At 37.1% G+C, this 25,747-nt stretch overlaps 2 protein-coding genes across 2 annotated transcripts in view; one reads left to right on the forward strand and one right to left on the reverse strand.

The window, feature by feature from the left end:
• Positions 1-19,544, forward strand: part of KCNMB3 (potassium calcium-activated channel subfamily M regulatory beta subunit 3) — a gene marked incomplete at its 5' end in the record, with an annotated part of 59,662 nt that extends 40,118 nt beyond the window's left edge. Inside the window, 9 exon segments of the mRNA XM_082624319.1 lie at positions 12,070-12,169; positions 12,173-12,261; positions 15,069-15,089; positions 15,091-15,128; positions 15,131-15,264; positions 16,086-16,164; positions 16,167-16,226; positions 16,229-16,278; positions 16,282-19,544. Of these exon segments, the coding sequence (XP_082480445.1) occupies positions 12,070-12,169; positions 12,173-12,261; positions 15,069-15,089; positions 15,091-15,128; positions 15,131-15,264; positions 16,086-16,164; positions 16,167-16,226; positions 16,229-16,278; positions 16,282-16,461 (751 nt within the window). The 3' untranslated portion in view covers positions 16,462-19,544.
• A 42-nt stretch (positions 19,545-19,586) lies between these two features.
• The window catches only part of PIK3CA (phosphatidylinositol-4,5-bisphosphate 3-kinase catalytic subunit alpha), a 107,269-nt gene continuing 101,108 nt past the window's right edge, over positions 19,587-25,747 (reverse strand). The window contains exon 21 of the mRNA XM_082624637.1: positions 19,587-25,667. Within this exon, the coding sequence (XP_082480763.1) occupies positions 25,397-25,667 (271 nt within the window). The 3' untranslated portion in view covers positions 19,587-25,396. The remainder of the gene's footprint in view (positions 25,668-25,747) is intronic.

Genomic DNA, 25,747 nt, shown 5'->3' on the forward strand with positions numbered 1-25,747 from the left:
GCCTTTTGGATGGACCGCCCTGCCTTGCCGGGAATCTGCAGAACCCCCAGACAGGCCAGCCCTAACCCCCCACCTCCCCAGGAGAGCGGGCACCGCACACCACCAGGTGGCAGCTCTGGAGGCGCAGGTGCTTCCAGTGGCTGCCTGCGCCGGGGACTGGTGGCTCCCTGGGGACCCCACTTCTGTTGACGTTTAAACTTCACCCTTCTGGTGCCCTCAGAGGCTATGGCTCAGGTGGAAGGAGTCCATTTTGCCCAGCCCCCTGGTCTCATGCAGCTGTTCAGCATCCCCGTGCAACTTACACTCCAGGGCGGCTGGAGACACTAGGGGAGGTAAGTCACCACCAGAATCTCTCAGCTTTCATGGGCATCTCGCTGAACAAGTGGCTAGAAGAAGAGCGGCCATAAGGAGTTTGGAGGTTGAGTTTGGTCTTCATCCTCTGAGGCTGTCCACTTGTCATGCCTCCCATGGGACCTTGGAGGCTTCCCCAGCATCACTGCTATCCAGAGGTTGCATCCTTTCTTGTTGGCTTCCTCATCTAGGCTGCAAGTTTTGGGAGGCTAGGGATCTTTTAAAACTCCTCTCTGGCTCCCCAGCAGTAGAACATGGCCCAGCACATAGTTGGTGCTCAACAAATGTCTGTTGGTTAAATGAAATTACTACCAGCACTTGTCACATTGGTGCAATCTGCTTGGGTCTTGGAGTCACAGCCTGGGTTCAAATCCAGCTCCATCACTTAAATAGCTGTATGACTGTGGGCAAGTCACTTAGCCTCTCTCTGCCCCATCCTCTTGTCTGCTGATGGAGATAGTAATGGTCTCTGCATGCCTTAGCATACTCTCTAGGTACTACTTTCTATACTATTCCATTTCACGTTTTAGCTGTGGTTATTGATCACCAGGCTCTACTATTTAAGGGGGAAGTGAGACAGGTTATCTTGAGGAGCAGGGGAATGCAAAGCAGAGGGGCTGTACTTTGCCTGCCCTCAGGCGTGGGGCAGTGGGGCATTGAGAAGTGGGCACCAACATGGAGAGAAGAGCAATGCCTGAGGGTGTTTGAGGAATGAGGTATTAAAACTTGCCAGCTTACTCGTGGGAGGGTACATTTCACAACTAAGTTCACTCACTCTATCTGGAAACCTGGATGGTTTGTTAGTGGCCCAAATGGAGCTGGGAGCTGAGAACGTGGAAACAGTAAAGATCATAATGGTCATCACATTGCCCACTCCCATTGTTCTTTAACTACACTCATGGGTCTTTATGTATTTGGGAGAAAGTATGCAGGAGAGTGAGAGGTAGGGGTTTGGACGGAGGTTGGGGCTGGAGGAGGAAGGAACAAACCGAAGAAAGAGATAGAGGCAAAAACGTTTCTCTCCTACAAGTGAACTAATGCTTTTGTGAGAAGACAATCAAAGTGAGTCATTGTATGGCAGAAGATCAAATGACAAACATGCAAGGGAACAATTTTTAATGCCCCATTCGTAACATAATTAACTAGCTATCAGAGCAGTTGTGTTCTCCCCAAAGCAATACAGCATCCCATTTTCACTTCTGAAATGCACAGTTGGATCACCCATCTTGCCTCTTGCTGAATTTCATGAACCATGTTGACTTTTCTCAACCTCCTTTGCTGTTTCAAAAGAAGTTGTTAAATAATTTTGTAATTAAAAAATAGAAGGGTAAAAATAATTACCCAAATCCCTGCAACACAAACAAATTACAGGGAAATATTTAACATACCCAGCGCTTAGAAATTACATACACATGTGAAATGAATGTCAGCTGAATTATCAAGCTTTGATCAACCGCATCATCCTTCTAAGGAACACTCTGCCCAAGTTACAGTGTTGGAGGAAGATGCTGCGGGCTTCCGCAGGGATCACACCCAGATGAACATGTTCAAGCTCTTTGAAATTGAGTTTGCCTCATGCTAAGCCAGAAGGCACCTGTAGCAACTGCGGTGGTCAGGGCTGGTGGGAAAGTCAGTTCTTTCTTCAGGGGAGCAGCAGGAAGGGTTGGGTAACGCCTTGACTATAATAAAATGCCTCCAGGTAACACATTGGTTAGAAGTGAAGATTATTGCTGGCAAAGAGGAATGAAAATGCTATTCACTCATCTCACTGGCTGGAGAATAAAATAAGATCACTCTTAAGCACGTTCAGGTCCTTTGATGAAAGGTGCTTGTAAATACCACAAACTTAATTACAGGACTGTTTATGGCCTCAGAAAACTGGAAACAACCTAATATTCAACTGTAAGGAAATGGTTAAGGAAATTATGGTATATCCAATTCATAGAATATTATGTAGCCAACAGAAGAGTTACAAAGAATTGCTACCAACATGGGAAAGTGGTTATTATGTTAACTGAAAAATACAAGCTTAAAAAAAATATATATATCCAGTGTGATCTCATTCTATTTAAAACAATATAGATGAGGGGAATAACCCAGTAAGTGAATAATAATTCTCTCTGAGTGGTAGAACTGTAGGAGATTTTTATTCTCTTCTCTAGACTTACCCATATTTTCAAAGTTTCATAAAATGAGCATACAAAATAAGTTTATTACTGTTACAAATCCTTTGACATTTATTGATGCTTTCTTTACGGCTTAGTTTGTGGTTAGGTCTCAAATATTTCATGTATGTTTGAGAAGAATATATATTCTGTAGGGGACAATATTCTACCTTTATCATTTAGAAAAAGCTTGTTAATTGCTTTGCTCAAATCTATTTCCTTACTGATTTGTCTGGTTGAGCTATCAATTACTGGAGGAGTAGGTAAAAATATGTCAGTCTAATAGTGGATTTTGTCTATTTCTTCCTATCGTTCTGTCAGTGAGGCAATGCTATCAGGTACGTATAAATTAATATCATTATATCTTCCAGGTGAAATGAACCTTAAATCAATGTCATTACTTCTTTACTTCTAATAAAGCTTTTTAACCTTAACGTTCATATCACCTTGCTTTTCATTAGGCTTTGCCTAACAAATTTCAACCTTTCTGTATATCTGTGTGTTTTATTTATTTTTTAAACATCTTTATTGGAGTATAATTGCTTTACATTGTTGTGTTAGTTGCTGCTGTGTAACAAAGTGAATCAGCTATACATATATCCCCATATCTCCTCCCTCTTGTGTCTCCCTCCCACCCTCCGTATCCCACCCATGTAGGTGGTCACAAAGCACCGAGCTGATCTCCCTATGATATGCGGCTGCTTCCCACTAGCTATCAACATTACGTTTGGTAGTGTACATATGTCAGTGCTACTCTCTCACTTCGTCTCAGCTTACCCTTCCCCCTCCCCATGTCCTCAAGTCCATTCTCTACATCTGCGTCTTTATTCCTGTCCTGCGCTTAGGTTCTTCAGAACCACTTTTTTCCAGATTCCATATGTATATGTTAGCATATGGTATTTGTCTTTCTCTTTCTGACTTACTTCACTCTGCATGACAGACTCTAGGTCTATCCACCTCATTACAAATAGCTCAATTTCATTTCTTTTTATGGTTGAGTAATATTCCACTGTATATATGTGCCACATCTTCTTTATCCATTCATCTGATGATGGACACTTAGGTTGTTTCCATCTCCGGGCTATTGTAAATAGAGCTGCAGTGAACATTGTGGTACATGACTCTTTTTGAATTATGGTTTTCTTAGGGTATATGCCCAGTAGTGGGATTGCTGGGTCGTATGGTAGTTCTATTTTTAGTTTTTTAAGGAACCTCCATACTGTTCTCCATAGTGGCTGTACCAATTCACATTCCCACCAGCAGTGCAAGAGGGTTCCCTTTTCTCCACACCCTCTCCAGCATTTATTGTTTGTAGACTTTTTGATGATGGCCATTCTGACCAGTGTGAGGTGATACCTCATTGTAGTTTTGATTTGCATTTCTCTAATGATTAGTGTTGTTGATCATCCTTTCATGTGTTTGTGGACAATCTGTATATCTTCTTTGGAGAAATGTCTATTTAGGTCTTCTGCCCATTTTTGGATTGGGTTGTTTGTTTTTTTGATATTGAGCTGCATGAGCTGCTTGTATATTTTGGAGATCAATCCTTTGTCAGTTGCTTCATTTGCAGATATTTTCTCCTATTCTGAGGGTGGTTTTTTCGTCTTGTTTATGGTTTCCGTTGCTGTGCAAAAGCTTTTAAGTTTCATTAGGTCCCATTTGTTTATTTTTGTTTTTATTTCCCTTTCTCTAGGAGGTGGGCCAAAAAGGATCTTGCTGTGATTTATGTTATAGAGTGTTCTGCCTGTGTTTTCCTCTAAGAGTTTGATAGTGTCTGGCCTTACATTTAGGTCTTTAATCCATTTTCAGTTTATTTTTGTGTATGGTGTTAGGGAGTGTTCTGATTTCATTCTTTTACATGTAGCTGTCCAGTTTTCCCAGCACCACTTATTGAAGAGGCTGTCTTTTCTCCATTTTATATTTTTGCCTCCTTTATCAAAGATAAGGTGACCATATGTGCGTGGGTTTATCTCTGAGCTTTCTATCCTGTTCCATTGATCTATATTTCTTTTTTTATGCCAGTACCATACTGTCTTGATTACTGTAGCTTTGTATTATAGTCTGAAGTCCGGGAGCCTGATTCCTCCAGCTCCATTTTTCTTTCTCAAGATTGCTTTGGCTATTTGGGGGTCTTTTGTGTTTCACATACAAATTGTGAAATTTTTTCTTCTACTTCTGTGAAAAATGCCATTGGTAGTTGATAGGGATTGCATTGAATCTGTAGATTTCTTTGGGTAGTATAGTCATTTTCACAAAGTTGATTCTTCCAATCCAAGAGTATGGTATATCTCTTCATCTGTTTGTGTCATCTTTAATTTCTTTCAACAGTGTCTTACAGTTTTCTGCATATAGATCTTTTGTGTCCTTAGGTAGGTTTATTCCTAGGTATTTTATTCTTTTTGTTGCAATGGTAAATGAGAGTGTTTCCTTAATTTCTCTTTCAGATATTTCATCATTAGTGTATAGGAATGCAAGAGATTTCTGTGCATTAATTTTGTATCCTGCTACTTTACCAAATTCATTGATTAGTCCTAGTAGTTTTCTGGTGGCATATTTAGGATTCTGTATATATAGTATTATGTCATCTGCAAACAGTGACAGTTTTACTTCTTCTTTTCCGATTTGGATTCCTATTATTTCTTTTTCTTCTCTGATTGCTGTGGCTAGAACTTCCAAAACTATGTTGAATAATAGTGGTGAGAGTGGGCAACCTTGTCTTGTTCCTGATCTTAGTAGAAATGATTTCAGTTTTTCACCAGTGAGAACGATGTTGTCTGTGGGTTTGTCATATACGGCCTTTATTTTGTTGAGATAAGTTCCCTCTATGCCTACTTTCTGGAGGGTTTTTATCATAAATGGGTGTTGAGTTTTGTCGAAAGCTTTTTCTGCATCTACTGAGATTATCATATGGTTTTTATCCTTCAATTTGTTAATATGGTGTATCACATTAATTGATTTGCATATATTGAAGAATCCTTGCATTCCTGGGATAAACCCCACTTGATCATGGTGTATGATCCTTTAAATGTGTTGTTGGATTCTGTTTGCTAGTGTTTTTTTGAGGATTTTTGCATCTATGTTCATCAGTGATATTGGCCTGTAGTTTTCTTTCTTTGTGACATCTTTGTCTGGTTTTGGTATCAGGGTGTTGGTGGCCTCGTAGAATGAGTTTGGGAGTGTTCCTCCCTCTGCTATATTTTGGAAGAGTTTGCGAAGGATAGGTGTTAGTTCTTCTCTAAATGATTGATAGTATTCGCCTGTGAAGCCATCAGGTCCTGGGCTTTTGTTTGTTGGAAGATTTTTAATCACAGTTTCGATTTCAGTGCTTGTGATTGGTCTGTTTTTATTTTGTATTTCTTCCTGGTTCAGTCTTGGAAGATTGTGCTTTTCTAAGAATCTGTCCATTTCTTGCAGGTTGTCCATTTTATTGGCATATAATTGCTTGTAGTAATCTCTTATGATTCTTTGTATTTCTGCAGTGTCTGTTGTTACTTCTCCTTTTTCATTTCTAATTCTGTTGATTTGAGTCTTCCCCCCTTTTTTGTTAATGAGTCTGGATAATGGTTTATCAATTTTGTTTATCTTCTCAAAGACCCAGCTTTTAGCTTTATTGATCTTTGCTATTGTTTCCTTCATTTCTTTTTCATTTATTTCTGATCTGATCTTTACGATTTCTTTCTTTCTGCTAACTTTGGGGGTTTTTTTTTTTTGTTCTTCTGCGGTAGTTATTTCCACTATTTTATCTTCCAGGTCACTGCTCCGTTTTTCTGCGTCAGTTATTCTGCTATTGATTCCTTCTAGAAAAATTTTAATTTCATTTATTGTGCTGTTCATCATTGTTTGTTTGCTCTTTCGTTCTTCTAGGCCCTTGTTAAACATTTCTTGTATTTTCTCCATTGTATTTACAAGTTTTTGGATCATCTTTACTATCATTACTCTGAATTCTTTTTCAGGTAGACTGCCTATTTCCTCTTGTTTGGTCTGGTGGGTTTTTACCTTGCTCCTTCATCTGCTGTGTATTTCTGTCTTCTCATTTTTTTTAACTTACTGTGTTTGGGGTCTCCTTTTCGTAGGCTGCAGGTTAGTAGTTCCCTTTGTTTTTGGTGTCTGCCTCCAGTGGCTAAGGTTGGTTTAGTGGGTTGTGTAGGCTTTCTAGGGGAGGGGACTGGTGCCTGTGTTCTGGTGGACAAGGCTGGATATTGTCTTTCTGGTGGGCAGGACTGTGTCTGGTGGTGTGTTTTGGGGTGTCTGTGAACTTATTATGACTTTAGGCAGCCTCTCTGCTAATGGGTGGAATTGTGTTCTTGTCTTGCTAGTTGTTTGGCATGCGGTGTCCAGCACTGGAGCTTGCTGGTCATTGAGTGGAGCTGGGTCTTAGCATTGAGATGGAGATCTCTGGGAGAGCTTTCACTGTTTGATATTATGTGGGGCCAGGAGGTCTCTGGTGGTCCAGTGTCCTGAACTTGGCTTTCGCACCTCAGAGACTCAGGCCTGACACCTGGCAAGAGCACCAAAACTCTGTCAGCCACACGTCCATGTACGTGGGGAGTTTCTTGCCTTTTGGGAAGTCTGAAGTCTTCTGCCAGCATTCAGTAGGTGTTCTGTAGGAGTTGTTCCACATGTAGATGTATTTTTAATGTATTTGTGGAGAGGTAGGTGATCTCCATGTCTTACTCCTCCACCATCTTGAAGATCCTCCCCGTCTGTGTGTTTTAGATGTAAAAACATATATTTAAATCCAGTTGGACAATCTTTATCTTTTAACTGGATCATTTGATCCATTTAGATTTATTGTAATTACTGGTGTGCTTAGATTTATTTTATCATGTTTTTGTGATTTCTATCTGTCCTGTCTTTTCCATGAGTTTTTCTTTTTCCCCTTCTTCCTTGCTTTCTTTTGGATTGATTTTTTTCCCCCTTTCATTCTTTCTCTCTCTACTGGTTTGGAAGTTATATCATCTATTTGTACTCTTTTAGTGGATACTCCATCAATTTTAGCATGCAGACTTGAACTTATTAAAGTGAAATCAATATCTTTATCATCTCCTCAAAAATATTAGTAATTTAGAACACAGTAACACTGTCACCTCCTATAAGGTACGTGCTCTTATAATGTATTTGTCTTTTAACCCCACAAGATGACATCATCACCATTATCATCATCATTTTAATGAAGAAAATTTAAAATTTAAATATTTAACTATTGAAGTTTTATTTTTATTGTTATTTTGTAAGGTTTGTATCTTTACTTACCTATTTACTCCTGTAATTGCTCTTCATTTTTGACTAAATCTCAGCTCTTCTACCTGGATTGTTCTCCCTCTGCCTGAAGTAAATACTTGACCTTTTTCTTTAGTGAGGGTCTGTTGATGGCAAACTCAGCCTTGTGTGTGTCTGAAATGCCTTTATTTCATACTTATTCTTGAGAGATTTTTACTGAGTATAGAGTTCTGTTTTTTCTCAGCATATTGACAATATTCCTGTCTTCTGGCTTCTTTTCTTGTTATAGAGAAGTAAGCTTTCAGCCTAATTGTCATTCCTTTGAAGTTAATCTGTCTTTTTCTCTGGCTGCTTTTAAGAATTTCTCTTGTCTTGGTGTCTGTGCAATATCTCTGTGATGTATATAGTAGTGGGTTTCATTTTATTTTATCCCACTTGGCTTCTGGAATCTGTGGACTGGGTCTTCATCAATTCTGTAATTTTATTGTTTTTTTTAAAAATATTGCTTTGCTTTCTTCTCTTCTTTTTCTGGAATTCTGAACAGACTTTATGTTAGACCCTTTCTATCTATCTTCCAAGCTTCTTAACCTTTCTTCAATATTTTCCATTAAAGAAATCTCTGTATTATACTTTAGCTAAAGTATATTTAGCAATATATTTATTTTGCAGGTCCATCTATTTACTAATTATCTTTTCAGATGTATCTAATCTAACTGTTAAATCCGTCCATTGATGTTTTTATTGAAGTATAATTGATTTACAATGTTTTAGGTGTACAGCAAAGTGATTCACATATGTGTAATATATATTATATGTATATATTCTTTTTCAAATTCTTTTCCATTATAAGTTATTACAAGATATTGAATATAGTTCCCTGTGCTCTACAGTAGGTCCTTGTTGTCCATTGAGCTTTTTATGTCATTTATTTTATTTTTCATTTCTAGAAATTCTATTTGGTTCTTTTTAATACTGGCTTGGTCATGTTTTAGAGTCTTTTGCTCTTTCTGATATCCAATCCCTCCTTTATTTCTTCAAGCATATTGTAGATATATTTTTATATATTGTCCAATATCTGAAGGTTTTTTTTGGATCTGATTCTGTTGCTTTTTCTCACTCCAAGGTCCTTATTGTGTGCTTTATGACTTTAGAATGAGAGTACATACTCCTTGAAACTTTATAGGATTCCTTTGAGACCTAGGTTGAAGGTGATCTCCTCCAGAGAATTTATATCTTTGCTTCTGCCAGCTGCCAGAAGGCACTAACTACTTGAGATAAGATTAAGTGAAATTCTTAGCTTGAAGGTTTTAGATTTCCCAGGTAGTGTGAATTCTGGCTATAAACTCTCTTAAGGATCACCTTAAGGTTATGAAATCTCAGGGGAGATTATAGTTTTCCTCCTGTACTCAGTGTCAGGTTAGAGTAAGGCATTTTCCTTGCAGTCTCCTAGGGAGTTGTGTGTGGGAGGTGGCTACTTCCAATTCAGCCTTACACTGAGTACGAGGTCTTATGGGTCCCAGCTCTCGTTGAGAGCATTACCTCCCACACCTTGGATAGGCCCTGGGCATTGTCTCCTGTCCCTGTGTCTCCCCCCCACCCCCAAACTGTGAGACTGAAGCTCAAGGTCACCAAGTTCTGCAAATGTCCTCAAGGTTAAATTTTACTCCAGTCTACTTTCCCTTCTGGGTTCCTACTTTCACACAGTTTTTGTTCTTTGAGTATTTCAAACTCTTTTTTTAAGTTTTGACCGAATTTTTATGTTTACAGTTAAAGTGGGTATCTAGTCCATTTTGCTGGAGAAATAGAAGACTATTATTATTACAACAATAAAAATATAGCTGTGTGGGCTTCCCTGGTGGTGCAGTGGTTAAGAATCCGCCTGCCAATGCAGGGGACATGCGTTCGATCCCTGGTCTGGGAAGATCCCACATGCTGCAGAGCAACTAAGCCTGTGCGTCACAACTATGGCGCCTGCGCTCTAGAGCCCGTGAGCCACAACTACTGAGCCCGCGCGCTTAGAGCCCGTGCTCTGCATCAAGAGAAGTCACCGCAATGAGAAGCCTGCACACCGCAATGAACAGTAGCCCCCGCTCGCTGCAACTAGACTGCATGCAGCAATGAAGACCCAACACAGCCAGAAATAAATAAATAAATTTATTTTTAAAAAAGTAAAAATCAGCATTTTTGTGAGAAATTTCATGATTTTTAAAGTGTTAGCAACGAATCCCACATTAAAAAAAAAAACCACACACACACACACACACACAGAAAAGGCCAAACAACACATCTGTGGGCTGGATACTGTCCATGGGTCACCAGTTGGCAACCTTTGTTTTGGACTTTGATCCCTGGATGCCCCCTTGTGAAAGAATTTATCACCTCCTTTGCTAGAGCAGAACAGAAAGAGGGAGAGAAGAGGCGTAGGGCCACTTGTGTGGAGCTGTATGAGGACAGAGGAGAGGTGGGCGAAGGAGACGCCAGCAGCGAGGCCCTCACTGTTCTGAACGGACTGGGACCCGGGCCAGAAAGCCATGTGGTGGATGTGCTGCCTTCTCAACAGCTGGATATGAAAGAACAAGTCAGATCCTACTTCAGGATGCTATTAATTCCAAATGTGAGCTTGTGGAGTCATTCTTTCCATATGGAATTCAAAAGAGAATGTAAAAAATATTTTCAAGGGAAATATGCAATTTCCCTGGAAGATAAGTAAGTTTATAACACTATTTATATAAAATGAATGAAAGCTACTTATAGGTAATTCTTTCCTAGTCATTGATTAAACAGATCTCTAAAGACTTAACCCAGGCAACATTCCTTAGTTTTGTTACATGAAAAAAAAAAATTATAACACATCATTTTAGCTTGTTTAGATGGACTTTTAAACATGCCCTGAATATAAGATCTCATTGTGTTGCATCAAGCCTGCTTACGACCCTCAGGTGGGCGGCAAATGGGATCATCCCTCCATCCCCCATGGGTTGGTAAATGTTCCCACTTTTTTTTTTAACATTTGTCAAAAAACGCTTTATGACTGCAATATGACAAATGGCACATATTTAAAGTGTGCCATTTGGTAAGTTTTGACGTGTATACCAGTGAAACCATCACACAATCAAGATAAAAAACATATCCATCACCTACTACCATGAAAGCTTCCTTGTGCCCTTTTGCATCCTCCTCCAACCCCAGGTAACCGCTAATCTGCTTTCTGTCACTAAAGGTAAGTTTGAATTTTCTAGAATTTTGTAGGAATGGAATCATACAGCGTGGCCTCTTTTGTTTGGCTTTTTTCACTCAGCGTAATTATTTTGAGGTTCATCATGAGTACTGTGTTTATCAGTTCTGTTGCTGAGTATTATTCCATTGTGTGAATGTAAGAGTTTATACTTGTTGATAAAAATTTGGGTTGTTTTCAGTTTGGGCTCCTTACAAATGGGGTGCCATGAACATCGGTGTACAAGTCTTTGTATGATCATACGCTTTCATTTTGCTTGGTAAATAAATACGTAGGAATGGAACCCCTGGGTCATATGGTCCCATATATGTTTAACTTTTTTAGGAAATACCAACTGTTTTCCAAGGTGGTTATACTGTTTTGTATGCCCATCAGCACTGAGAGGGGAACAGGGATTCTGGAGAAACCAAAGCCAGCCTCCCCTGGCTGTAGTGTAGGAGAGTTCCAGTTCCTCACATCATCTCCAACGCTTGGTATTGTCTGTCTTTTTGGTTAAACCCATTCTAGTGGGGGTGATATGGTATCTCCGTGTGGTTTTAATGTACAAGTTACTAATGAGCATCTTTTTATGTGCTTATTTGCTCTTTATATAACTTCTTTGAAGTGGCTGTTGAAATCGTTAACTGGATTGTGTGACATTACTGAGTCTGAGAGTTCTTTATGTGTTCTGGATTCAAGTCCTTTATCAGATAAATGATTTGTCAATATTTTCTTCCAGTCTGGGCTTGATTTTCATTCTTTTAACAGTGTCTTTTGAAGAGCAGAAATTTAAAATTTTGATGAAGTCCAATTTACCAGTTTGTTCTCTTTCAGATTGTGCTTGTGTGTTGTATCTAAGAAATATTTGCCTACACCAAGATCATAAAGGATTTGTTTTATGTTTTCTTCTAGAAATGTTAGAATTTAAACTTAGGCTTTTAAAAACAAATAGTTTATTTGTTTAATTTTTAAAATTGAAGTATAATTGACCTACAACACTATGCTGGTTCCAGGTGCACAACATAGTGATTCAATATTTCTATATTTCACAGAATAATCACCACTGTTCCCAATTCTTTATGAGCTTACTGAAATATCTCCTTCCCTGTTCCCACAAAGGACAGCCTTTTCTACCTCAGGGAGGAAGAGAAACATAGACCACAATGACGGAGACCCGCCAGATGTGCACAGGAAGCTGCCATCCAGTGCTGCAGAGGACTGAGCCATGCTGCTAGGGTTTGCAATGATAGGCTTCTCTGTCCTAATGTTCTTCTTGCTTGGAATAACCATCCTAAAGCCCTTCATGCTCAGGTAAGAAACAGAGAGAGGAGACCTAGAATTTCCAGTTCAAATCAGGTACAAGCACAGTGGTAGAGGAGGGGAGGGGAGGCTGGCTTTGGTTTCTCCAGAATCCCTGTTCCTCTCTCAGTGCTGGGAGGCAGCTGGGTGTGGAGGAAGAGGTGGTAAGAAAGTGGAAGATACTCCTTTGCCGCTCCCCTCTTCCAATCTCAAAATTCTTTCAACAATGGTCCACATATTAGATATTTCTGTAGGTAGTAAAGTCTTTCTTTAACATGTAGATATCCCAGGGAAGGGGATGAGCATGAGCTTTTGCATGAGCGTAACAAAAGTTTTTTGAGTCTGAGTTTTTTGAGTTTGGTAATGTCTACCTGGCACATAGTAGTTGCCAATAAATATTAGTTTTCTTCCTTTTAAGTAGTTTCCTTAGTAAATACATGTAATAAGTTACCATTTATTAAATATATATGTCAAATATATATTATATTTTATCCTATTTAAACCTATGGCAAGTCCATGATGGAAAAATTATTTTATTACTTAACTTTCATTTTATGAATGAGAAAGCTGAGGCTCAGAAAGGCCAAGTAGAATACCCAAGGTCATATAGCCAGTAAAGAATCTGCCTATTCATTCTGATATAAGACTCTTTGCCTCCTGATACTTAACTGAAGTTTGATGCAGTGAGGAGGATGGGAGTGTTGATTAGGGTTGTAGAGGAGCTGTTTAATTTTGGAGACAGGCTCACACAACATGGGGTACTTTGGAGGAGGGTGGCACTGGGTAGGGGGTAAGCAAGGTATATCTCCCCTTTGGCTAGCCGAAGAGCAACAGAAGGCCCAGGGGGTACGGGAAGAGGGAGGCCTAGGAGTTCAGTGAAGAAAAAGGGTCATAGAAAAGGAACTGTGTGGCCTGCTTTTGTTATTCTGATATCAGAATATCAGAATCTGATATCAGATTCATCTCCCACCACTTACTTTTCTAAGCATTTCTGGAAATAGTTTGGAAGTAATTAAGGGAATGTTTAAGAGTGGTGAGTTCTCATCTCTCTTGCCTTGTGATCTTGTGCCACCAGAGAATAGTTTTGCTTCATAAAAGATGAAAGTTTTGCTTCATAAAAGTTGAGAGGCTTGGGTAGCTCATACCTTTCCCCACTCCCTTATACCCTCATTCCTCAATCAAACGATGGAATTTGTCTATTTGTAGACAAATTGATGCACAATACTATTGAAAGAACATGCTGAATGTTTCAGCCTTAAATACATTCCTGGTTCTACCTGAAAGTCTCTGGCCTGGCCCTTGTACATAGGAAAGAATATCCCACTCTCTATATTGGAGCTTCCTGAAATCTTCAAGGAAGGTTCAAATCAAACTCTGTTTGGAACTTGATTAGGATTTAGAGAGTTTTAAGTTCTAATACAGAAAGGCAGACAACTCTAAATACTTTAAGATGCCTGGTCTAAATAAGTAGAGAAATTAATTTTGTGAAAATCAGGCCAGTGCTAAACCTGTGAAAGAACCTTATTTTCCATTTTTGTATTTTCACTTGCCCAGTATTTTATTCTTCTAAGGCCATATCTAGTGATTTTTTTTTTTTAATGCCCTGGGCCTTGAGATCATGTTAAAATGCACTGTGTCTTGGGTTTGTTATGTTAATAAAGAAAAATGATTACATACAGTCCAAGATCTTAATGAGAGTGCAGTCTGAACCTAAACAATGCTTTTCAAACATTCTGGCTTTCGAATTTGCTAATCTAACTTCTTGTGTTTAAGGCACAGGGAGATATACACAAAGACTTACCTAGATGTGAGTGTGAGGATACATGAGGAAGTGGACCTGTGCATTCAATCGGAGCCTTTCCTCTCACTCTCGTTTACTTTATCTTGGACCTGTTCTCTAATTATTTTATACACAAGTGTCCTTTCTCTTCAACACCACCGCAAAGTCTTCATGGGCAGGAATTTTGTCTACCCCGTCTCATTGCACCTGTGACATTCTGTATATGCAGTGCATGTGTAAATTCTCAAGGAATGTTTTCCAAGTAAAATTTAATTCAGTACAACACGTATTGAGCCTCTACTGTGTGAGAGGCATTGTGCTTTGTGCTTTGAGCAACATAAAGACGAATAGGATATAGTTCTTGACCTTAAGGAAATTACTAATAGTAAAAACATGGCAAGTTTTCTAATGAGAGATTCCTCATATGATTTGCATTTGCCTCTTTGGAAGTAGAGTGGAATTGTACCTTGTTACCACAACTTTCGGAGGCTGTGTTGTCTAAGAGCCCTGTGGTTGGACTCCTTCCAAAGGCACATTTTCACCAGGACAAGCCAGTTGGTGCATCTTGAGATGATGAGGCAGGAGAGATAAGATTTCTGAGTGTGAATATTTGTGGTTACGGTATTTAGGATAATATTGCTCAAAGTGTGGTTCTCCAAATACCTGCAACTTAAATACTATTAAATATACAGATTCCTGGGCCTCAACTTGGATCAACTGAACCCAAATCCCTGGGAGTGAAGTCATAGAACCCATGTTTTAACAAATTCTTCATTCTAAGAAACCCACTCAGGTGATTCTGAAGTTTGAAAACCATTGATCTATAGTGAGAAATATGCAAGGAGGGTCATAATTGAGATGGAACTTGGCACTTTGCTGCTGTTTGTCCCATTGCAAAGTTCTCCATGCTCCCAAATCATTAGATGCCTTCTGTAATCATCCTACATTACTTTGAAATAGATGCCTTGGGTTACCACATTAGAAATATAGGACTAACTTTTCTAGGGGTGAAAATCATTTATTTTTTTCCAAATTGAAGCACTCAGAGAGAAGAATCTAAGCACTATCATCCACACGCACATCTTGGACGACTGGATGGACTGTCTTTCACCTGTGGTGTGGACTGCCGATGTCAGGGCAAGTACCCGTGTCTGCAGGTGTTTGTGAAGCTCACCCATTCAGGTCAGAAAGTGCTCCTACATTATAATGAAGAGGCTGTCCAGATAAATTCCAAGGTAGTGTAAAGTTCATGTAATGAAACAGTTCTAATTACAGCAACTTTTCCATGGCAGACTGTCCCTAGCAAGGTGCAGTAGCCATCTCTAGATAAATCTGTTTTCTTCCAGTGAACATTGTGACAATGACCCAATCAGGATAAATGAAGCTAAAAGAATTCTTGGAGGAAAAATGGGGTATATAGAAAAGAGAGGTCATACTGATGTCTGGAATTTAAAGACTGGGCCAATGAACAGAATTATTTATCATTCTTATTTTTGGCAGTCCCATTCCCCATCATATCGAAAATGTTAAAATGTACTTACAGTCCACCTTAAATCAAACAAGTAATTTTTCTTATCAAAGAAATTTAAAGATTATCCTTTAAAGGATACTGAACAAGTTCATATGATTTAAAGGGTACATTTTCACATAACTATAAAAGTTGAGTTGTATTAGATTAGTTGACATTTTACACTTCATTGTGTTTACTTAAGCACTAATTTCAGTCTGATGAGTTTGGTTTTCTATTTTGGATGCAATAATCTTTAAGGTCTCAAACAGTTTTGTGGGCCCTTGGCACAGTGTCCTGAGTGCTTAGTGGATATGGCGATAAACCTGTGTCTTTATTCCCACATCCTGTTTAGTGCTCAGAAATGGCCATTTCACTATTTGCCCTCCTGGCAACCCTTCCCCATGAGCTATGTAATAGGTTTCATCACCTCTGAGATTAAAACTCCTCATAGCTTCAGTCTGAAGCAATTTCAGAATTAAAGCTTTTGTTTAAGTGCTTGTTTTCAGAGACAATGCCCTCACCTTTCTTCCTCCTCCATATTCCTAGTGCTTCTATACCCCTAAGTGCTACTGGGATAGAAATGATTTGCTCGACAGTGCTCTGAACATAAAGGAACTCTTTGATCACAAAATGGGACCCCCTTTTCATGCTTCCACACTCCAGCCAGCCAATCCGAAGACGTCATTCTCATAAAAAATATGACCAAATGGTTATCTTCCACTGGTTATTTTGGCCTTCATGACTGAGAGAGGGCGCCCTGATAGTTGGCATGGTGAGATTAACACAATACCTGTCCCTCTTATGTGAAAAATACAGCACTGCACTCAGAGACGAGGTAAGTGCAAAGTTCCTTACATGGCATAGCATCAGTTCAAACTGTGGAGTGTTGGGAGGAGCAAAGGAAGGAGCAGAGAAATCTTAAGATGGTGGCCAAAGTCCGGGCCTTCAGATACCTGCAATTTCTGCACTTGAGGACCTAATTATGCCTGCTTGCAAACTAACCGTGTAGAAGCAAGGTATGACATTTCATGTGGGAAAGAAAAATCTCATTAAAAAGTCTCATTAGGTATTTATTTATTCTATATAAATACATATAAATTCACCATCTTTTTTCACTCCAAATCTCTCCACATCAGCCAGGGAAGCACTTTTTGTTTCCACAGGGCAAAATGAGCTCAAAGTCATTGTGCTTCATCTAATATCAGCTCTAGCTAGAACTTGTCATTGTGGAAATAAGTGATGAGGGTTTCTAACCTATTGAGCACTGAACAGCCAGTCTAGTTCTATGCAACATAGTCCACATTAAAACATTTCTCAAAAAAGTCTTAGTGAAGAGCAGTTCATTCACTATAGGAAGATAATAATCTGATAATTTCAGAAAATGTGGACCTACTGTTTTACCTCACCATCCATGAGAAAGGAGGAAAGCCGCTGCCTAGGAAATTCACTAAGCTTAGCCTTATTTGTACTTAACCTTGCCGTGTACCTTGTGATTTTTCTTTGAGCAACAAGTTTTTCTATTATGCTTTCCGTAAGCGCATTTTGTTCTTTGTGTACATTCTGGAGGGAGTGAGAGATAGCTAGAAACGTGTTATGAAGTAGGGAGAAGCTGTAGTGGATGGAATTTAACATTCATCTCAGGTAATCCGCATCATAGAAAAGTCCCACATGGATAGTCAACAATTGTCCGTACTTTAATGAATCAACCATGGTTATTAAATACTGTCACAAGACTCTCCCAACAGGTGCTTTCCAGGTTAAGCTGAATATGAGTTGAAAACAGTCCGTTCTGAAACCAGTGTTCCTCAAAGTATCTTTACAATTTTACTAAAAAAATTGTACACCATGGACAATAGAAATGACTTTTGAAACAACTTTTATATGAAGATGTAATCAAAACAGAAACTTTGACTCTAAGCCAATTTAATTCCTTTTAGCAAATAAGTGCAAGTCACACATTATTAAATAAACTGAATAATAGAGCACTATTGACTTCACCAGCAGTGAACAATTTTGGTGTTTTCTCCTCTTTCTAGTGTGGAATAGTGGAGAGAACATGTATCTCAGAGTACAATTTTTTTGAATTTGTAGGCCATAATTACAACTTTTCAGATATGTATCCTTGGGCAATTCAGCTGAACTGTTTGAGCCACTCTTCTCATCTATAAAATGGGGATGATCTCTTCTTTCATGAGGTTATTTTTAGGGAAGAAAAAAGGAAGAGTATGTAAAACACCTAGCTTAGTTTCTGGTACGTAGTAGAGGTGCTCAAAAATGTTTGTTAGTAGATAACAAAACTTTTGCTAAGTTTCAGTTTTCAGTCAGCCTTATCCCTCTTCTGGGTATATACCCAAAGGAAATGAAATCAATACCTCCAAGAAATTTCTGCATTCCCATGTTCACTGCAGCTCTATTCACAACAGCCAAGATATGGAAACAACCTAAGTGTCCATCAACAGATGAATAAATTGTGAGATATATATATATATATATATATATATATATATATATGTATAAATACATGCAATGGACTATTTTTCAGCCTTAAAAAAAGGAGATCCTGCCATTTGCAACAACATGGATGAACCTGGAGGGCGTTGTGCTAAGTAAAATAATTCAGACAGAAAAGAAAAAACTGCATTTCACTTACATGTAGAATCTAAAAAAGTCAAATACATAGAAAGCAGAGAGCAGAATGCTGGTTACCAGGGGCGGGGAGGTGGGGGAAATTGGGGAGATGTTGGTTAAAGGGTACAAACTTTGTTATAAGATGAATAAATCTCGAGATCTAATGTACAGCATGATGACTATAGTTAATAATACTGTATCGAATGCTGGAAATTTGCTAAGAGAATAGAGTTTAGGTGCTCTCATCACGCACACACACAAAAGGTAACTATGTGAGGAGATGAAACGTTAATTGGCTTGACTGTAGCAATCATTTCACTATGTATATCAAATCATATTGTAAACCTTAAGTATACACAATTCTTATTAAAAATAAATTCAATCGGTCTTGGTAACTTTTGTTGGACAGCTGGGTATAGGGGCTGGGGTAGGGAGCTGCAGGAAAGGATTCCTCCCCACCTTCTCTTGGCTAAATATCATATGCATTTAAGGTCCAGAACATGCTGTTTAAAAGGTTGTAATAAATTATTTTGTACGCCAAAGACTTCCCCATAATAAAATATATGTATGCATACACATTTTAAATCATTCTGCAAATTGAGATTCTCTAGATTTCTTAAATTAAGGGCACATATCTATTCCATTTCTTAGTAAGTTTGACACCCATCTAACAATATGCAGTTCTTTGGATTTTTCTTCTAACAAATTTAAAACAGTCTGAAACCTGAAGTGCATGAAAGTGTGAAACCTAAAGTGTTTCAAATACTACAATTTTCCATTTATATAGTGGCTACTTGGTCCATCTCAGGAAAGAGAGACATGCCTGAAGAACAAAGTCAGTTTACAACAATGTTAACTCAAAGTCACTCTAACCATTTGGAAAATAAACAAAATTTTAGCAATTATTTGCTGTGAATTGCTTAGAAGTACTAAATATCAATGCCCATGTGCATTACTGGTCCAAGAAAAGCCCAGACTTACCTTTTGCAAGGTTTATGATAGCTGAATGCAAACCAGCTTGCTTCTAGCTGAACTTCACTTTTAGGTTCTAGTCATCAACTGACTTGGGAAAAAGTCTGTCCACACATACAAACACATTCATACATGTATGTGTACACATATATTTCTGCTTAAAATACAAGCACGTAATTCTTCATGCTTAAAGGAAGTTAATATTTAAACAGGTATTTCTCTAATATTCATCACTTTACTGGGACAGAAAAATTGGCTTTTAAGGCATAATAGTTTCAGGTTTTTAGTCAACTATACTTAGTCATTATTGACAAGAACTCAAATTCAGCTAAATTTTGATTATTAGCAACACTGGTTTGTTGTTAAGTATTAAAAAGAAATGGCAAAATATAATTATCACAGTTTTTTGTTTAACATATAGTACACTAAGGATTGTTTGGACACAAGTCAAAGTAATATTTTTTTTTAATAAACAGCGTGACGTTACAGACTGCAAAGTTAAAGTAAAGCAGACATTGACAGTTTCTGATGAGCACAAACAGTAAGTGCAGTCACAGGCCAAACGTCTTGCCAGGAACAGCAAGACTGGGGAGAGGTCTTAAATTTAGTGACACTGTATTATTCTATATTCTCAGTACAATAACACATGCACTTGCTGTGTCAAATACTTCTTGGGCCATCATTAAAAGAACATTTAAAAACATTTTCCTCCTAACTAATGCAGTATACCACAGGACTCCAACTCATTGAATGACAAAATATAGTGAAATAGATTTGCTACAATAAATCGGGCTAAGGAGGGTGATGGGAACTCCTTTTTGAAGCTTCCAAAGTCAACATTTGATGTATCAGTAGTCTAATTTTGGTAGTGCCACATTCCCAAGATGTTACGTTCTAAAAGCATACATTCTTTTAGATTTTAGTCAATCCAATAAAGTCTGAGGACTGAGTCACATTGAAACCATTAACTGCATTGAAACTTTGGTTCCATAGCCAAAAACATTTCTACAAATCAGATGAAGGCCAAGCTGTCCAATACTCTTAGGAACATAAATCTGATAAGAGGATTTTTCTTATGAAATCAGTGGATAGTGACCACATTTGGAAATTTATACTAGAATTAAGGAGTTTAGTCTTATTAAAGATATTCTGAGAAAATAATAAAAGTGAAGGTCTTCTGCCTCCTTGCTATCCTAGAAGGATTAACAAAAGAATCACCTAAAAGTATACATGGCTCTTAGCATAACCACAAAATTACTGTAGTGAGAGATTAAATAATGTTTTAGATAGATTCATAAACTTAATTTAATGCTTACAAAATGCATTACCCTCCCCATACTTACCAACATGAGGACTGGAGTCTACTGTTGGTAGTGAAAATCAGCTACCAAGCTACACTAATATGTACAGTGGACTGATTTTACTTTTTTCTTCCCTGCTAAAACTCTTAAATGTAGCTGTGTAAAAATTAAGTCGTAAGATTTTCTTATGGCTCGTAACTATCACTTTATGCTAACTAGCATGGCTGAAATATGAACATATCTAAAACCAAGCAAAAGGAATGCGCTGCATTGATAAAAAGTGCAAAACCTTACTCAAGTGGAGTACTTGAAGGAAATACGCTTGTTTAAAAACTAATATCCCAACTTGGGAAACTCCTAATCAATTTTAAACTCTTCTGAATTTTAGAACCTTGATGTTTACACCTTTTATAAAAGATGCCTCTTGACTAGGGCTAGCAAACACTGTGTATACAAATAGAAATGTCTGCAAATATACACACATCAATTTCACTAATAATAAAGAAAACAAAACTAATTTCAAATGCCGAATTCAAGAACCTAGTACCATGAACCTCCTGGCACTACTGCCTTTTCCTAATGGTTGGAGCAATGATTAAATTTTAACATAAATTTTTTCTTAATGTCTCCAATGCCATTAAAAACAAGGCATGCCAACTCTGACTTTATCTAAAATACAGTGCCCTGCAAATTTCTGTCGTATCAGAGCCAGAAGTACTGAATTTTTGACTCATCTATTTTTTTTCCTTATTAACCTTCTGAGGTAGAGTTACCCATCCAATTTTATCAGGACCATAGTTATCTTGAGCTAAACACTATATTCTTTTCAGAAAGTGAAAATAACTTTTAAGAGAAAAGAAAAAAGGCTTCCCAGGCCATGGCACATAAGATACATTTACAATTTTTAATGTAATAATTAAAAAATAAAAATGGTTTGTCTTTATATTTTAAAAAACAGCCCAGCTGTATTATTCTGTCACCAAGAATTATTGATATTGTCTGAGGATTCTATCAGTGCTAAATTATATAGTTCAGCCTTCACAATCCCATCCTTGATGAAGAGTTAATTCCCTCATGGTACGCACAATATACTCTCACAACTTGCAGCCATCTCTTAGTGCCCGATCTGAGCAGGATGGATATGAAGGATGTAATTCATTCAAGCAACTCCTCCCTCCACACTCCCCTCTTCTCAAAAACATCTGAAGTATGAAAGTTGTTTTTTAAATGGTAGAAGCACCACAATCCATAACACCACATATGGTCTTTAAACTGAAGTATTTTAGTGATGTCTTGGACATCAAAATCAATTTTTAAGGTGGATTTTGAATGTGTGGGTCCAGCCCAGGTCTGCAGTTTGTGCAGATATAGAAACAAAAGGAACTTACAACATTCAGAAAAAGTTAACTTGCTGATTTTAAAATAATGCTGGAAATTAAATTTCTTCAAAAGTTGGCAAGCATGAGCTATTGGTCATGATATGAATTAAATGGATTTACAAATCATTAAGAAACCCAAGTTTATGTACTGTGAAATTTCCATGGTGCCTTTAAAATAGGCTGCTCATAATTTTTTTAATAAATGCCAGATCACTAGATTTTTGATGGAAAAATAAATACAGATGGACTGTGTTTTACCTATTTGAAAATCACCAATCCATTTAAAATAAAATCCAAGAGGGTATATACATTCTAATCAAGTAATTATTTTCCTGATTAATAAGAACTACACTTTACACAAAATACTTTATCAGCAGCTGTTTTCTTCAAAAAACCAATAGTCATAGTTTCACAGTTGAAAAAGTTACACATTAAAATATTTTACAATTCATTGTATATTCACCAGGTTCCCATTTCCTAAAGGGCTTGTAATATAAAGCAGATTAGAAGGGAAAACCTCAAAGTTGATGACTTTAACACTAAGTTTTACAGAGGACACTAAGAACCACAAAAAGCTTAGGTTCTATTGTAAAATAGTGACCAAATTCCATTCTTCTTTAAAAAACCCAATTAGAAACATCTTTTTAAAAAACCAAATTCCACAACATGAGTAACAGATTTTAAATTAACAGCATTCTAAAAATCTTCAAAATAAATGATTTTATATAGCTGAGAATGATAAAAAGTTAAAGCATGATTTTCAAATAGTTGATTATTTCTTGCTAGAATGTTTAAATTAGGTTTTATTTTCTTTAAACCTGATTTTCTTTTCTCCAAAAATAGTCATTGAAGGAAATATTGCTCAAGTGACCAAATGAAATTGTTGAGCCAATACTCAGTTATACCACATTCAATGACGATGGTCAGCCATAGAAACTAACCAATTGGAATTGATCTCTGATACTGAACTACCTGGAAGTAGCTATATTATCACTGACTTGAAACATATCCTAGTCACCCCATGTAGCATTTAATTCAATTTCTGGTTCCTTGCCTTCTGAGTACTACCTATCCCTTTTCCCTTATTTTTAAGGTTGTTTACATAAACTCTGCTTGGATTTGTTTGAAATGTACTTTGCATTTAGCTAGTTCATTTAATGTATATTCTTTATAGAATTTGTCTACATTTCTTCAAACGGAATTAATTTGGTTGTAATAACTTAAAAATAAATGTAAATGATAAAATAAGTTATGTGGCTTGTGTTTTAATGGTGGAGAGGTCCTAGGGGAAGGGGGACTATCTGGACTGATGTGAAAAATGCAAAAATTGTATAAACTTGGTGCAAGGAAGCTCAAAGCTTTTTTGGCACTCAGTAAAACACAGTTCTCTGTTAAAAGCTTCAGTTTCCACCATCAAAGCTTCAGATTTGTACCATTTCACTGAGTTCTCCTGTAATTAATCCCTGATATAGAAAATACTGGGATGTTAGTATGTATTAAGTGAATAAATCTAAAAGACACAAATTGTTAATCATGAAATTTTAATGTTATGAAATCTATATCTGCAAAAGAATCTATCTGGTCTCCTGCTTAAAACAAAGTTTAAATTCTTGTAACTATTCTAAGACAGTTTAGGGAAGTAAATTCCCTAAATAAGTTCCCAAATTTATTTTTCTTGTTGGCAATATTATGTACATGCTTTAGTGAGGTACCTAAATCTCCAGTAATTATGCCCTTTAAGGGTTCTAAAATAGTCAAATATTAAGAGTATTTGTATTAGAGTCCCGTTCACTATTCAAGACTTCTACTATAGGTAACTGATTTCATAAATGAATATTTTTTAAGTGATGCTGTATAAAATGTGCACTCTTCATAAAGTTGTACTCCAATAATATGCCTAGTCTAGAAAACTGTCAGTAAATTATTGCACTTTTTCTGGTGTGGCACCTGGACATTTGCTAAAGTTATGTCCTAGGGCATTAATCATTCATTTCAAATACTGAGTAAAATATCAGATTGTAGAGTGATAACTAGCCTTAGCCCCTACGTCTTGGGTTAATGTTTTTCAAAATGTTTAAGAATGTAACCTGTGCTCAAATGCAATTTAATAAAGTTGGAGAGTGAGCCCTGACAACTCAGAAATGGGACATGATCTTAAAATGGTTTAAGGCCCTAATTTTATTATGGAGATACTGAATAAATAGGCTAAAAAGGTAAAAAGTTCATGGTTTCTATTCCCCCTATTATAAAGTATTATTCATGAACATACCTTGGTAGAGGGGTTAAGAAATCAGGAAGATAGTCTAAATTGTGTTAATTTTGGTAACTAATTTCATATGGTTGAGGCATTCTCCACTATAAAAGAGGATGGAAGATGGGGGATTCAAGTGAAAACAGAAGAAAATAAAAGGAAAGAGGAGGAACTTTCATCTGTTTTCCTTAAGTAGTTATACACTAGTCATTGGTATAAATGGGATAGTGCCTGAGCCTCACCCACAGATCAAGAGAAAAGCTGACCATGCTGCTACAAACAATAAAAAATTTGGGGTGCAAAACAATGCATGACTATGGGACAGATCATGTAAATAAAGAATATATATTAATGATAGTTTCTATAATATAAATAGCCTTTAATAAAAAAAATAATCTTTTTAATAACATTAATACTCACTTCTATTTTCTGGAAAACATGCATGAAAAATGTATTCAATTCATTGCAAAAGGAGAAAAAAAATCAATCTAAGGTGAATACTGTACAATTCTGGAGCAAGAATTATTCCTGCTCGTTCTTTCTCTATGATGATTATTTACTTTGTGGGAGCCCAGAATTTCCCTGGGAAATAAGAATCAGATTCTTGTAAATACTGTCCAGAAAAAAACCCCAAAACACCACCTTATAACAGGTCTCATTTGTGACTGCTTCCCAAACTTTGCAGATAAGACCCCAAATCTTCGAAAGGTTTGATTTATTAAAAAGGAAAAGTCTCTGATGAAATCTCAAGAGTCCCTTACACCCCAAGCATTTTTCTTCATCAAACAAGGAGTCAAAAACCCACTTCAAACTATAAATTGAACAGCAATGGAAAAATAAAAATTTTCATTATTTTCCAATCTTAGTGTAATTTAACATCAAACTCCAGTTTACTTGGACCTAATGCAATAATAGATTTTGTTGTGTCCACATTTCAAAACATAAAACATTTGCAAGACAAAAAAAGAACATCATTCTTTTTCCTTCTCCATCATTTCTATATATTTTGGGTTTTTTTTTGTTTTGTTTTGTTTTTTAAAAAAAGATACAAACAATCTTTAAAGTTTACCTTTTTTGGACTTAAGGCATAACATGAAATTGCGCATTATTCTAAAGCTTAATTTTGAAATGAACTAGTTTAGTGCTATCGAACCCTGTTTGCGTTTACATTACTTAAATTATATAGTATTTTATTTCTGTTCCTGTTGTAAATTCTAATGCTGTTCATGGATTGTGCAATTCCTATGCAATCAGTCTTTGCCTGTTGACAGTTATTAACAGTGCAGTATAGAATCCAGATACTGAGCTTTCAGTTTCTTAATCATTTCAGTTCAAAGCATGCTGCTTAATTGTGTGGAAGATCCAATCCATTTTTGTTGTCCAGCCACCATGATGTGCATCATTCATTTGTTTCATGAAATATTCCAAAGCCTCCTGCTCAGTTTTATCTAAAGCTAGGGTCTTTCGAATGTATGCAATATCATCAAAAGATTGTAGTTCTGGCATTCCAGAGCCAAGCATCATTGAGAAAAGATTTATGAAGAGATTGGCATGCTGCCGAATAGCTAGATAAGCCTTGTAACACATCTCCTGAAACCTACAAGTAATAAGAACAGTTTGGTTAGTATGGAGTAAAATGCGTTAATACCTTCAGGTCTCTGCTCAAATGTCACAAAG

This window comes from Mesoplodon mirus (genome assembly GCF_964341445.2).
Source record: "Mesoplodon mirus genome assembly, chromosome: 6".
NCBI classification, from domain to species: Eukaryota; Metazoa; Chordata; class Mammalia; order Artiodactyla; family Ziphiidae; genus Mesoplodon; species Mesoplodon mirus.